This window comes from Equus quagga, chromosome 8 (genome assembly GCF_021613505.1).
Source record: "Equus quagga isolate Etosha38 chromosome 8, UCLA_HA_Equagga_1.0, whole genome shotgun sequence".
Taxonomy (NCBI): domain Eukaryota; kingdom Metazoa; phylum Chordata; class Mammalia; order Perissodactyla; family Equidae; genus Equus; species Equus quagga.
The window spans coordinates 46,553,739-46,568,974 of record NC_060274.1 but is presented as its reverse complement, the minus strand read 5'-3'; the positions used below and the strand labels follow the sequence as shown (position 1 = coordinate 46,568,974).

The 15,236-nt window shown below is 44.1% G+C and overlaps 1 protein-coding gene across 2 annotated transcripts in view; it reads left to right on the top strand.

Moving 5' to 3' along the window:
- The window catches only part of COBL (cordon-bleu WH2 repeat protein), a 277,905-nt gene that overhangs the window by 195,912 nt on the left and 66,757 nt on the right, over window positions 1-15,236 (top strand). For both annotated transcript variants that reach the window (XM_046669173.1, XM_046669175.1), the window contains 2 exons: window positions 5,517-5,655; window positions 8,727-8,897. In XM_046669173.1, coding sequence (XP_046525129.1) covers window positions 5,517-5,655; window positions 8,727-8,897 — 310 coding nt within the window. The remainder of the gene's footprint in view (window positions 1-5,516; window positions 5,656-8,726; window positions 8,898-15,236) is intronic.

Here is a 15,236-nt window from a genome sequence, read left to right as displayed (position 1 = left end):
GAGAATAATGTGAACATAACGTACACATATAGGGGAAAACTGTAAAGGAACGTGGAAAATGCACACACACACATAGTCATTTAATCACTTTTTATTAAGTTCCTGCCAAGTGCCACACTCTGAGCAGGTGCAGGAGCCCAGGTGGGAATAGGAGGCTTTGTGTTTCATGCTAAGAGTCTCACCCATTCTCTTTAAATCAGAACGTCCCTTCCCCCTTAAACATGTTCTGACCTCCAGTCTTACTTTACACACAACTGGCACAGTGAGATTAAGAGACCGAAGAGGCCACGGTGGAATGGATGCTGTCTACAAAGACTGAGCAATCCAGTGCTCTGTTTCTGCCATTGTGGAAAGCTTCCTTGCTGCCGTACACCGGATGGGAGGCATGTTAAAATCAGCCCCGACCAACCCAAAATGGCCACTATGTGTCCTGGTTCTAGGAAGGGGGGAAAAAAAGATACGACCAAGCTCCAGAAAGTGAGCAGAACTGGATGTCAAGTGTTCCTCAAAGAATGTGCTGAAGATATGAATCAGGGTTTAAAAACGTTTTCTAAAGCAGCACTTGCAAGCACAAATTGATTTCTAACATGCTCAGTATGTGGATGTTTTATCACAACGGACGGTGAGAGCTCCATCGGCTTTGTTCACTTATGGAATCATAGGAATAGACATTTCCATTCAAAAATGCAGGAGTTATTTCTTTCAGACCTACTGGCTGAAGCTAGGAAGGCGGTGTAAGGAAAGTGGCTTAAGAGTGGATTAACTCTGCCCGCTTATTAGCTGTACGACCTTGGGCAAGGTATCTTTTACAAGTTTCCTTTTGTTCCTTTATAAAACAGAGTAAAATTACCTCTCTTTGGAGGCTTTTGAGGTAGTCACATGAGATTCAGTTGGCGCCCCTAGTAAATGTTTAATAAATCTTTGTTGCTGCCAATGTTAATATATTTTCCTGAAGTCTGTAAATACGTCTACCAGAACACTTTTGTTTACACACCTTCAGCTAACAAAAGCTTTGGAAAAAACTTTTGCCCATTAGATCGTGTCTTGATTGGAGGTCTCAGACCTTGCCAAACACTTTTCAAACACATTATCTTAATTAGTTTATTAAGAGTAACTCTATGCCTGGAAAATACATGGTCTTCAATAAATGTTCGTTGAGTGGCTGTGGTTGTCCCTGGGAGAAGGGCTACCAGTAATGAAGCTGGGCTGTCTCGGCAACGGCTCCAGGAGTTTGGTGTTTCTCCAAATCTTGTAACAAGCAGTGAGCCAGAACTTTCTTTCAACAGGTGAAATTGCTTTTCCAAACTGGATGAGCCAGAACTGCTTCCCTGCTCCCCTCTTCTGATCATCTCCGACTTTCTGTTGACACTCAGCAGAATTTTGGAACACATCATTATTACACAGAGCTTAGAGCGCTCTGATTAACCAGCATGAATTCACAGAAGAAACCGCATTCCCAAGTATGCCCCACATTATAGCTTTTGGCAGAGTTTCCAGCCTAGAAGATCGTGTAAATGTTGGAGAATTATCTCTCCTTCATTAGACTGTGAACAGCGTGAGGTCAGGGACTTTATACATCTTTGAATCCACTGCAGTTCCTGTCACAGAACAGGGAACCGACAACTGTTTGTTGATAATTCATTGAAGGCGTAAGTGAATGAATGACATTTAACAAAGGCTCTCACCACCTTTTAGGATGGGATCGAGAGATGTGGACTAGAAAATACCACGGGCAGACATCCCTAGCACTTGAAGGATCATGATTAATTAACAGATTGATGGAAATGCTGAAGGAAGAAATCCAGCCAGCAGAGCCAAAGCTCTAAGCCTTTCACCATTGTCATCAACAACTGGGTGGAAAGTAGAGGCAGGACTATGACTGCAGGTGGTAAGACCAAGCACCCCGCCTCTGACTAGGCATGCCCCTAGTCGGGCACAGCTGAGTGGGGTCTGCTGAGAGCCCAGCTCACACATCACACCAGCACCCAGGCCCAAGTTAAAACAGCAGACTAAAGTAATATGTAGAAATTAACAGAAAAATAGAAAGCTTTGATATCCATTTATTTGATAGAGTCCTGGTAACTTTATCACAAATTCAGTGTGAGCTGGCCACATGACAAGGATTCTTAAAATTGGGAAAGCAGTCTGAGAATTAAAAGGGTGTTCTAAGAAGTTAAATTTGTAATAAAACTAAAATGTCTTAATATTTTATCAAAGACAACAGAGGTTAATTGAATTAATTATGTTTCATGGATGCAGTGGAATACTAGGTAGCCTTTAAAATATGTGGGAAAATATAGCTGCTAAAATATGCTAGTCTGTCTCTCTCTTTTTGAAACCCCACTATACCGAGTCCACTACGACAAAGAGAAGGGAGAAGGAGCAGTAACAGTGGTCAGTAGACACTGTGGAATTAGAATATGTTTGATTGTGCTAAAGTCCTTCCAAAGCAGAGGAAGCTGAGAGCTGACTGCTGGGGCGGAGAGGCCCATTAGGAGAGACCAGGCTCAGCATGTGAGGCATAAGTTCCTCTGCACACTAGCGTGCGAAGGAGCAGATGACAGAGGACAGGCTGACGTGGGTATGAGAAGCAGTAAGACCGCCAGGCACAACCGCAGGTCTGCCCTCGCACCTCCAGAGGTGGAAGAACCGAGACTCTGACTCCATGGCCTCAGACACGCTGAGTGGACCGAAAAGAGGGAAAAGTGAAATCCATATGCTGAATGAGAGCCCAGGGCCTTCCCACTGGATCCCACTTGAAAGACCAGCTTCCACCTTCAGGCAGGAGATTGGAGATTCCCTTGTGTACAAAAGAGAATCCCGCAGATGTGGATATTTGGGGATCTCCCAATGAGCTACCCAGATTTCTGCCCAGGCACCAGCAGGGGATCCCATCAGTGTGTCAACAGACCCTCTCCACAGAAACACAACCGAGAGCATTTGGCCAAGGATCACCAGAAAGTGAGGGAAGATCAAAAAGTGACAGATGAGAGGCCAAGACAGAGAGAGAAAAGGAACCTGAAGGATGCAATACATAAATAGAAGAAAATTAAAATTAAAACATTTTTAAAGATTTAAATAATAGCCTCAGAGAGAAAAGAGAAAGCATTACAGCCAGGAAACAAGGCATGCTGCTATTTAAAAAATATGTAACAAGAAAGAACTCTTGAAAATTAAAAATACAGTGACAGAAATTGAAAAGTTTAGAAAAATTGGATATTGAAGTAAAGGAAATTTCCAAGAAACAGGAAATTTTTTTAAATTAGGTAGGTATATTCAAGAAAAATTAAAAATCAATTTAGAACCCTCAATATTCAACTGAATGGCACCCAGAGAGAGACAGAGAAAGGAAAACAGAGGGAAGAAAAAATCTGAAAGGAATAACGCTAGAACATTCCGCAGAATTAAAGGAAATAGAGATGGCAGGGCTCAGGGAATGCCCCAGACGAGGGGTAAGCAGAACTCCACCCCAGCACAGGCTGTCATGAAATGTCAGGGCTCCGAGCTGGAGGTGGTAAAGAATGGCTTGGCGTGTTGAGAGAGTTGTTTCCAGCCTAGATTTCCGTGGGCTTCTATGCTGATGCTTCAGTGCAGTAGAATAAACGCATTTTTAGATTTCCAAAGTCTCAAACATTTACCTCATGCACATCTTGTCTCAGAAAGCTAATAGAGACTGTGCCCACTAAAATGAAGAAGGGAATTTTTAAAAAGGCATAGGATCCAGGAAACAAGGGATTAAAAAGTGAAGAGAGGAAAAGAGAATTTCTAGAAAACTCAGTAAAAAAGTTAGAAAACAAATCAGTTGTCAAGTTCAGAGAAAACAAAAAGAATAATCTAGAAAGAAAATGTAGTCAACATATAAGTTACACGTCTCAGCTGGAGAAAATACCTCTTGAAGAAAATGTGTGTTTTGCATAATTATAATATCTATTATAACTATATATGTATAACTAAATAGTGAACGTTAATTTAAATCTTGTGCTATAATTTTTGGAAAGATCAGGAAGGAAAACTGTGTGTGGAGGTGTCAGAGTGTGTGTGTGTGTGTGTGTGTGTGTGTGTGTGTCTCAAAGAGCTAAACTCTCATCTTCTGGACTGGAAGCCAATGTCTAAGATGAGAAAATCAAGAAATAGCAGAATAATCTTATTATTTAGAAAAGTAGAGTAAATGCCAAGGGAAAAAGAGTTTTAAGTGGTTCTTCCTGGAGTCAGGGCAGTGGACAGAAACTACTGGTGAGATGCTAAGCTTTATGGAACTGACTTTTTCTTATGCCTATGTTTTACATAAAATACATTCCACAATTTTAAAGGTATAGGAGGTGGTTATAATACATTATGGTAGAAGGATAAAAAAATATGACTTTTAAAAGAAAAAATAAAGATTAGAAAAATATATACCAACTGTTAGTTTATTCTGAGTGTTAACAAAGTGATTTTTTTCTTCCTTTTGCTTATATAATTTTTTGCATTAAATGTCTATTACCGATAAAATAAAAAAGGAAACTTTTACACCCACACACCCCCCCTACTTAAAACATCAGGTCCATCCCAGAAGAGGAAGTTGCCCTCCTGGGAGGTGAGCTGAGTTCATACACCAAGCAGAAAGAGTAGAACTAGAATCCACAGTGGGCTGGGGGTGGGAGGCGCCCTCCAGGATGAACCCTGCCATGATCAGGGTCTCTCTGGACTTGAGGTGAGAGCCCTGGCTGTCAGCTCCCTGAGTGCAGTCATCGTTTTCATCATTTGTACATACTCTGCACTAATGCAACGCTCTTTAAACACATTTTCATCAATCAGAGCGAATGGATGAAAACTGTGTCTGTAATGAGGAGGAAAATTATGCAGTCTCAGAGAAACAAAGAACTGGAATCAGCGAATACTGTCTCACAGACAAAACAGACTTCACTTTTGACAATGCGACCTGCCCAATATTGACAGGCTGCCTTTAGAAGCTGTCGCTTCGTCATTGTTAAAATCTTTGGTGGAAACTGGGTTTCTCCGTGGATGGGGGCTTGATGGCCCAAAAGCTAACCTAATGTCCCATGTACTGACGTACCTCATTGCAACTCCGAGTCCAGGGGCAAGAGTGACGCCTGAGCTGCTCACTTCTGTTCTTCTTCTGCTTGGTCACATGGTAGTTCTTGATAAAACTTCCAGAAGGAATAATTCTCTTTTGCTTTTAATTGAGGATTAAGGATCCCCTTTCTCATATTTATGCTGACGGGGAGTTGTCAAGTCTCCTGATTTGCCTGGAGTCCCTAGGAAGTATGGGGCAGAGCTGCAGCCCCCTAGGCTCAGAGGAGTCTTGGGGGTATCCGTGAACATCCTCAGGCCACTCCTGGGCCACACAGCAAGGCTTCACACCATGGCTCCCTGCACTCCCCTGGCAATCTGACAGTCCTGCTTAGAGCACCATGTCACATTGGAGCTGACTTCTCCAAGCTGTGTGTCCCACATGCGCACTGCTCCCCAACAGAACCACCCTAACACTGACTGTCCTTCTTTGTGCTTCATAGGTATCTCTGGGGTCACAGATTGACTTACAGAAAAAGAAGAGGCGGGCGCCAGCTCCCCCTCCACCCCAGCCCCCCCCGCCAAGCCCCCTGGTTCCCACTCGCACTGAGGACAAGGAGGAGAACAGGAAGAGCACGACTGGTGAGTGACTCATGCCCACTGTCTGCATGCCTCTGGGATGCTTGCTCTCGTGTGGAATTTCAGCACTGCTAATAACTTGCAGTGGCCTCCTCCATAATGGCATTAACACGGGAAATATTTATGCTAAAGAAAGAAAGTCTGGAAATAAACAGTTGCAAGTTCACTTAATACCTTACAGGCATATGTCCTGGGCATGATTTGGAAGGTGGGGATGCTGGGAAGGTGGAGAATGGCTCAAGACGCTGAGAGAGGGTGAAGGATGGAGAGCAAGCAAGTGTGGGTGTATGATGTGTGTCTTTGATGGAAAAAGATAAGCTCTTAGGATGATGTCCGTGGATACTGTTTTGAAAGACATCTGGCATTTGAAACGCGTCTAGACCCCAGCGGATTTATAGATCATTTGACAACAGTTCAGTAGTTTTTTGACCACTTTGTTGAAATTATCTCCACATATATACTTTTTATATATGTAGCAAAGCCCTTGATATTCTTTGAGAAAAACAGAACTCAAAGGAAAGACGGTGGAGTCATAATGTCTGTGAGCAGGGAGGCCCTATGAGATCATTTTATTCCACTCCCTCAGGTACAGGTGAAGTGGAGAGACGTGACAGAAGACTCTAGATCCACGAGTCAGGGATGGTGAATTTTATTTTAAAGTCATTCAGTGTTTGCTCTTTCATTTGTGTAGAACAGAAATGGCTTTTGACAAGCAGGGTTGCCTGAGAAACCCCCCATGATGCAAGTGCTTCAGACTCATTACAGAAGCCAACAGAGGGCCTCTCCAGATGATCCTCTCCTCTCCTCTCCACGATCCTCTCCTCGGCACCCTCACATTTTGCCTAAGACCCAGTGGCTGTAGCCCCCAAAGTTAAAAGACTCCCAAGGATGAGTGGCTGCATTGTCAGCGCCTGAAACTTTAATATGAGCTACTTGGCTGTTCGTCAGCATTTTTTCCCCCTTGTCGATACATCACTTTTAATGTCTCAGTATTTCGTAGCTTAGGGATCATTTATCCTAAGGAAAAATACCCTATATTTCATGTCAGTTCATCCTCTTTCTCAAAGGAAAATACTATCAGATTTAAAGAAAACATGATCAGGAGCCCATTAAAATAAATCTAATTGTCTCCTTTTCCATGATGAGACCCCCATTCTTCCTTCTGAGCTCTCTCCCTACCCTTTCTGTAAAGGGATGACAACCCTTAGATTTAGAGTTCCTTGTTGAAATTCCAAGAAGCATCCACTTTAAGTTGTAGTGTGGATGTGGTTGAGTTACGCCAGCTTCCAGGCCAGACAGTCCATGTCAGCCCAGGAGAGGACCTCCTGATTCAGCCTCGGAGGAGCAAGGCCTCGAGTCTGTCGAGCTTAGAGACCCTGGCCCGGCTGTGGACAGTCAGCCAGTGCCCATGGGTATGACAGGAGAAGGGAATTTTAAAACTGAAAACTGGAGGGACAATTTCCTTGCTAAGGAACCTGCTCTTACAAGGAGGAGATGTGGGTGGTAGTAGTAATTTTACAAGTCTCTCTCTGGAGTCCATAAACTTTCATTTGTGAGGATTGAGAAGAGGCCAGAAGCTCCCTTCCAACTGGAAATAACTGAAGTTTCTTTGAGGTCACGGGGTGGAAAGAAGGTCTTGCTGGCCACTTAAAGTCACTCCTCCATCCTCATCAGAAATCTCCATGAATTGACAGCACACTAACGACACCATAAGCAGCTTTTAACCAAAGTCTAGGCTTTAGGTGAAAAAATAAAAATAGAAGAAGTAACCCTGTCCACACAAAAAAAAGTGTTGAGCAACTTTTTCTATTCAGGCGCCTAGATATAAAAAGAAAAAAATTTTTTTGAAACTTGTTCTAAAATAGTATTGTAGCCAGCTGGATTTGGGTCTTGACCCAAATTTCTTGGTAAACAAAAATAAGCCTTCCACTAGACAGCCTGTCCTCCCTCCGTGCCTCGCCCTCTGGGTACCTTCTCGTGCAGTGTTCCCACCTGGGCCAGACAGACCACACTCATCCAGACTGGTGCTGGCTTATTTGCACTTCAAAGGAAGAAATGCTGTGTAGATATGGGGAAATTAATGTTTTTCCACATCTAAAGAACTGTAACCAAGAGAAGGAATAAATAGCTAGATTTCTTGATGAAGGAATGACATTTCTTAATATTTTTATTAAAAATCTGAAGGACATGAAGCATAGAATCTATTAGTTACTAGAAGATTCTAAACTTCAAAGCTTGAAGAAAGTATTTTTAAAAGAAATAAGAGTAAGCGTGATTTATGACACTAGTAAGTCATATTTATTATACTGAGTCATTGACTTTCAAAAATTTTATTAGCGAAAGAAATCCATTTGCATATAAAATTGTAAATGGATCCCCCATGTGTAAACAGACCAGAGCGGGTCTGCTCCGATTGTATGAGACATAGAATAGAGCGGGAACACCACCTCTAACACTTTCTCCAACTCAGGACCTTCTTCAAAACAAAATTTGAAAACTATTACACTAAACACTGGAAGAGGTTGAGAGTCCAAAGGGCCTTCAGAAGGTGAGCTAGACCAGCAGATGTTTAATCCATGGTAGGGGATAGATAGAAGGAATGAGAGTAAGCGAAAGGAAAACCTGTGGGCGTGAAAAAGGCTGACATGGAGAAAAGGAGCTCCTCTCACCCTGACAGAGCTGTTTTGGGGGACTTTCAGAATAGTTTTGATCCCAGCATTTAAAAACAGTTGTGCCTGCCAGAAACAAGTTACCACCAGCAGATATTTCCAAATTGGCCCAAGGCTGGGACGCTATGCATGTAAAATGGTAAAGGAGGAGTGAGGTTGGACGTGGTGCTGGGGGTGACTGGATCTCTTACCAGAGGTGGCTGGATTTGGTGCTGGATGAGGTTGGATTTGGTGTGGAGTGACGTTGAATTTGATGCTGCGTTGGTTAGATTTGGTGCCGGGTGTGTCTGGATTGGGTGCCGTGAGGTTGGTCTCGGTGCAGGTGAGTGATGGTGTGTCTGCTGTTGGAGGGCGGAGTGTTGCTAGGTTTAACCTTCTGAAGTAACCCCCATTGATTCCATGTAGGTGTTGGACGGCAGGTGCCACAAAAGCCTCCCAGAGGCAGTGCTCGGGGGCCCCCCCAGTTAGTGCTGCCCCCGCCCCCGCCCTACCCTCCTCCTGACACAGATGTGGCAGAGCCTCTCAGCTTTCCTGAGGAAGGCGCTGTTTCCGAGGCCTCCGACCTGAGACCCACACGTACGTGCCTCTTGTTTCTTCCCCACTCTGTGTTGGCCACTCATCTCTCTGGTCACGGGTGTCGGGGCTGGGTTTCCAGACTTTCCATTCTTACCTTGGGGTGTCTGTGCCTTTCCTCTCCAGCTTTTCTTTCTAAATGCTCAACGCAGTGTGTCTGATTTAACAGTGAATGCACTCTGAATGCCATGCAGGTACCCGTAGAAAATGATTTAACCTATTAATCATTCATATTGTGGTTAGACCAGCCAAAATTGTACTTTGTGAGTGGAGACAGTCAGCACGGAGCTAATGTTCCTCAAAACAGAACTAACCTCAGAATGTCTGCAGATAGCAACAGCCAGCACAGTCCAGCGCAGCAATTATGGGATTGTGTTGGTAAGCTCACTCAGGCAAGCCGTGAACACAAAGGAGAGCTGTGTTCAAGCGCTGGGAGGACTAGTGACTTAGAACCTTTGAACCATGTGGCCAATGGCCAAGCATTAGTACTGCAACTCTACAGAAAGGGAAACTGAGGCACCAGAGGAGAAGTAGCTTGATCTGAGTCTAGCAATAACCAGAATTAAAGGCTCATTTTATTTCTGTTTCTTGTCACACCCTGAGATCAGGCTTTCTTCATTATTTCCTGGAATTTCTTTTGTACTTTAATAAGCAGTGTATGTAGCACTCCCGCCTCCAGACAGGTGATAGTTTTATATATTTAACCATGTATATTCAGATGGCATCATCCGTATGTCAAGCCTGTGCTCGCCGCTCCTTCAGGACACCTCCGCTGTGCAATGATCCTCATTGTTAAAGCAGACACAGTCCTGGACTGCATCTTGCTAACCGCGTGATGTCACTCTGCAGTCAGCCTGCTGAGCAGCCAGTGCCCACATGAGTGTGTGCATACTTTTCCGCCATTGGACAATTTGATCTTTTTCTTTCTTCTTTGGAAATGACAGCTAGCTCACTGCCAGCTTCTGGATAAAGAAGATAATTGTTGGATTACTTATCAACTTTTTTTAGACAAAATAATCCTGATTCATTTTATCTTTCTCTACAAATACTTCTTTTCCATCCTTAAAATATGTTTGATCATCTTGACATTGGACATGCTTCCAAATGCAAATGAATCTTTATAGGATATTCAAAAATTAAGGATTAGACATATTGGTCAGAAAGATGACAACTGAGGCTTAGAGAGCTCCAGATCCATTTCATCCCTGAAGAAAGCGAGTTTTAAGCCCCACGCACTGAGGCCATGAGCTGTCAGTAACCACTCCTGTGGCTGCTGTCCTCACCCACAGATTCTCATTCCTGGGGGGGCCAGCTAGGCAGGAACAGCTGAGTGAAAACAGTAAAGCTGGGCACAATCCACTGGCGATTAAGGAATTACGTAAGACCAGTAGTGTTGAGAGGCCTACAAAGGATGGGAGAGCCAGCTTCATATGCTTTCCCATAGATGGCTGTGTGTACACCTGCAGACCTGGGCTTCCTCCTGGGCCTCCCTGTGTTTGAGGGGCACTGTCAGTGTATGCTGTCTGCCGGGGAGACTGGCAGACCAGATTTGGGAGGGCTGCTTACAAAGGCCTGCGACAGGCTCAAGAAGGAAAGCTTCCTCGTGGGTCTCTACAGTGCTGTGAAAATATTTCCCACCCCTGCCCTTGGTTGCCTTTCAGAAAGAGGTCTGGGGAGGGAATAGAGCCATCAAGAGTCTTGGACCAGCAAAGATGAGACGCACTTTCTTCTTGCTTCCATTTCTCCTCTCATGCCCCATGTTCATTCTCCTGATGCATTCATTTCCCCAAGTACATGTCATCGGAGCTTCCTTTGTCCTCTGGTCATAATTCACCTTACCCCTTCTCTTCCATTTTTTCCCCTCTGACATGCCCACAGAAATGCCAGTATAGAGAGAAGAAGAACAGGAGGTAGGGGGAGGCGGCCCTAAAGGTGTTAGTACCCTGCAGAACCTAGCCCGGGCCTTGCAGGGAACCGGGGCTCAATAAACATTTCTCCCTCTGCCTGCTCCGTCCTCCTCTCTCCTGGCTGCTTCTGCACCAGAAGTTGATACATCCAACTTAGAGCTTTCATTTTATCTAATTAGCAGAACCATCCTGACCATTATTTACAGCATTAAAAACTGGGATCTCCTGCCCAACTAGGCAGAAAGCAACTTGCTTTCTGGAAAGGAAAGGAAGGAAAATGAAAGAAAACGAATCCTTTGTTTTCAATTTACTTTTTCACGTAATGTTTAAATCTGGGTACTAGTTTCACCTGTCTCAGGGGGGCTATAGAATGTTGGCACATAAAATGTTAGATGTGAATTTGTGCCCCCCATTGGTGTATGCATCTCACCTACACTCAGTCCAACTTCTGTCTGTGGCTGTGTGGAAGCTCAGTAGATTTTGTGTCAGCCACAAGCTCTTGCATATCTCCTCCTGAGCTCAACTTTAGACCTGTGGTCCTTGTAAAAGCAACAATGTGTCCATGGTGGAAACTTACCCTGAGTATCTGCGAGGGCCAGCTGGTCCACTAGGCATCTTACACACAAGATCTTGCTCAGTTCTGTGGGGTAGATTCTGTCGTTAGGGAGAAACTGAGCCAGAAGAAGTAACGTCACTGGCCCAAAGTCTTACTCCAGAATCAGGACAGTGGGAATTCTCCTTATGGCATCTCAGACCCTCAGTCTTTGCTCCGTCCATCACCCTGCACTTTTCTCCCACCGTGCCAGACACTTCTACGGGACACCTTTGGCTTTGTGATTTGTACAACAAATGGCATATTCCACTTAGGTTATTTCAAAAGAAGAAAGATATATTTTCTTGAAACCAGTAAGCACAGCAAACCTTCATAAGATAAAAAGAATTAAAAAGCTAATAGATCATGGATTTGTACACAGATATGTGAAGGTGATAAGAAGACTTGAAATAGATCCTCTACAACCCCACCCTTATCTTGACCTCTCTCACTTCAGAACTTGCCAGTCCAGGCGTTCCCTTATCCCCAACCCTGACCTCTGTGGGATCTTGCTGCAGGCCCTGTCCTGATGGCTTTGCTGGTATTCCATTTGCTGATGCCAGTTGTCTCTGCTACCATCAGCCTTCTGCCAGCTGAACCGAGAACTAGCTTGGCCTCAGGACCTTACCCAAAGACAAATGGGGAAAGAGGGCTTTGTCTTTCCCCATTTTCACGCTTAAAGTGTTACCAGTCCTTGACTCATGGTCATTGAAACCACTTTTACCTGTAACAAAGGCAAAATGGAGAATACCATGTGTTCTCTATCAATGCCACATTTATCTGTGACTCCTAGACTCTTTCTGAACCAACGTATGGTTTGCAGTCAGAAGAGATAAAGTGACCATCTGCTAATATGCGCATATGGCCCGTTCTCCAGCTCACCCCAGGTGGACCCTGCCTGAATATCAGATTAACGTGAGCCCTCTGTGTGCTCTAGCCACACTCAGCGGGATGGAGTTTTCTGTGCATGCCCCACTGCCATCTCCAGAACCTGTCTTTGGCATGCCTACCACTCCTTCCATTCTGAATTCCTGTAGGTGTTTGTCCTTTACTCACTGTACAGTATTACACACACCTGTATGTGCCTCCTCCACTACTTTAAGCTACTTGGAGGCTGTAACGTCTTATTCATATTTGTATCCACTCTTGAACATGGTGCTGACACATGGCATATATTCAGTAAAGGAATATAACAGAGCATGTCTCACTGTGAACTGTGAGCATCACACTACAATGTTATATGCTATTCCAGTTAGCCTCGTTAAACTGGTGTTTTCCAAACTAAAGGGCGTCCAGTATCAGCATTTTAGGTCTGTCTATAGGGTACTCTCAATAGAGTCAACATTGCATCAAAGATCTGTTCAAATCATACTTGAGAAAGATGTGAAAATTTCTGTTCAGCATCCCAACTTTTGTTTCTTTTTCAGTTGTTTCTTAGTCTGGCCTGTTAGGATGCCTTCAGTTGTGTGGTTGGTGAATCTAAAGTGGCTCCTAATGATCCTTACCTCCTATGTTCACCCCTTGTGTAATCCCCTCCCCTTGAACATGAACTGGATTTAGTCACTCACATCTAATGCATAGAATATGGTAGAAGTGCTGAGATGTCGCTTGTCCTGTCTGAGATTAGGTTAAAAAAAGACTGTGGGGCCAGCCCAGTGGCGCAGCAGTTAAGTGCGTATGTTCCACTTCAGCAGCCCGGGGTTCACCGGTTCAGATCCCAGGTGTAGACACAGCACTACTTGGCAAGCCATCCTGTGGTAGGCGTCTCACATATAAAGTAGAGGAGGATGGGCACGGATGTTAGCTCAGAGCCAGTCTTCCTCAGCAAAAAGAGGAAGATTGGCAGCAGTTAGCTCAGGGCTAATCTTCTTATTAAAAAAAAAAAAAAAAGACAGTGGCTTCCATCTTGGGCACCCACTCACTCTGAGGAAAGCCAGCTGCCATGTTAGGAGCTGCTCTATGGAGAGTTGCAAGTGGCAGAGAACTGAGGGAGCCTCCATCCAGTAGCCAGCGAGGAACCGAGGCCCTCAGTCTACTGACCATGAGAACTGAGTCCTGCCAGCAGCCACTAACATGAGCCTGAAGGCAGACCCTCCCTCAGTAGAGCTCATAGTTGAGACCACAGGCCTGATCGACACCTTGATTGCAGACTTGTGAGAGACCTTGAGTCAGAAGTACCCAGCTAAGCTGTGCCCAGATTCCAGTCCCACAGAAACTGTGAGATAATAAATACTTATTGTTTTAAGCCTTTAAGTTTTGAGGAAACTTGTTCTGTAGCAATAGATAAGCAATACAAGTTGCAGGTAAGAGAAACCCATCTCAAACCTACTTAAACAATTTGGAAATCTCTGATCTCCTGGAACAGGAATCTCAGAGTGGGACAGAGTTCGGTGTTAGTTGAATCTGAAGCCTAAAGTTGTCATCGGGGATCAAGGTTCTTTCAGTCTCTTCTCTATATCATCTTTGGGGTTGACTTCCTTCTCACACTGGTATTGAGGGTACTGTGGCTGTTCCATGCATCAAAGCTAGACACCAGAGTTTTCAGAGAAAGAAGAGAGACTATTTCTTCCAATAGTTTCATAGGAAAAGGAAACCTCTCCCCAAACTCCCAACTGCAGAGCTTCTCTCATGTCTCATTGACCACAGTTGGATAATATGCTGACCCAGTGCCTGATAAGAATAGAATGACCTTCAATAAGTCAGGCCCATCCTGACAGCTTGGGATGGGGTCAGCTTTCCCTGAGGTGTATGGAAGTCACTGGCCAACACTGGAGCTCTGTTAGTTGGAAATGTGGGGAATGCATGCTGCATGAACAGTCAACGGTGTCCCCTACAGTCACGTTGCATCCTTCAGTTTGGTTGCAGTCTAGAGAATGTAAGACATGTTATGAGTCAATGTAGAGAGGATTGTGTGCCAATGGTGAAGATCAAGTGGGGGATGCAAAGACAGTGTGGCCAAGCATCTGAAAGTCAAAAGTCGCCGAGGAACCACTCTCCCTGTGGAACAATTTCAACACATGACTGGCCATTTCAGGCCTGGCCTCCACCTACATTTCTCATTTCTTGCTTTTGAAGACCAGAGGAGTTACTGGACATGTTACTGATGTTAGAATGTGCCCATTAGTACTCAGGGACTAAAGGGTTTGGTTTCTTGACAATCTTAGTAGCTAAGAGGATAACATAATCAGATTGATGAAGTTATATGTCCAACATATCAATCTTTGGAATCCTGTATCTCATTTAAAATCACTTCCCACTATAAGTATAATTTTCATTCTTCTGAAGTGAGCTTACAGTAGACAAAATTCACCCTTTTCAAAGTCGACTTGGGGCAAGGGTGAAGCTTTGTGTGCCCAAAGATCAAGGACTTGTTCTCTGCCATCACCTGGTGCAGAATTGAGGTTCTTTTTGCCTGATCTATGCTGTCAACTTCTTCCTGGCAGCCATGGCCAGGCCAGCTGGTAGAGTCTGAGTTGGTAAATACTTATTGTACATATGGGAGAAGAATGATTAAGCTATGTAACTTCTCAAAGTCTTATGGCACAAAGGTCATCCTGAATGGGTCTTTGGTGATATGTTTGAGCTTTTCTAGCATAATTGTAACAACAGTGTAATAGAGTGTTTCCCTGGTCTGTGTTCTGTAATCTGTTTGTTTCTTATCAATAAGCTTTCATATTAACCTTTAGATCTCTAACCATGTACGTAGATGCTTTATGTGCATGTCTAAACCAATATAATTGTGCATATGGATTTTTTCCCCATAGCTTTCTAATCAGTTGGCTTTCTGCTGTCATTTGATTTCTGTTGAACCTTCATTGTCAATCCTGATGATGGAGCCTATCC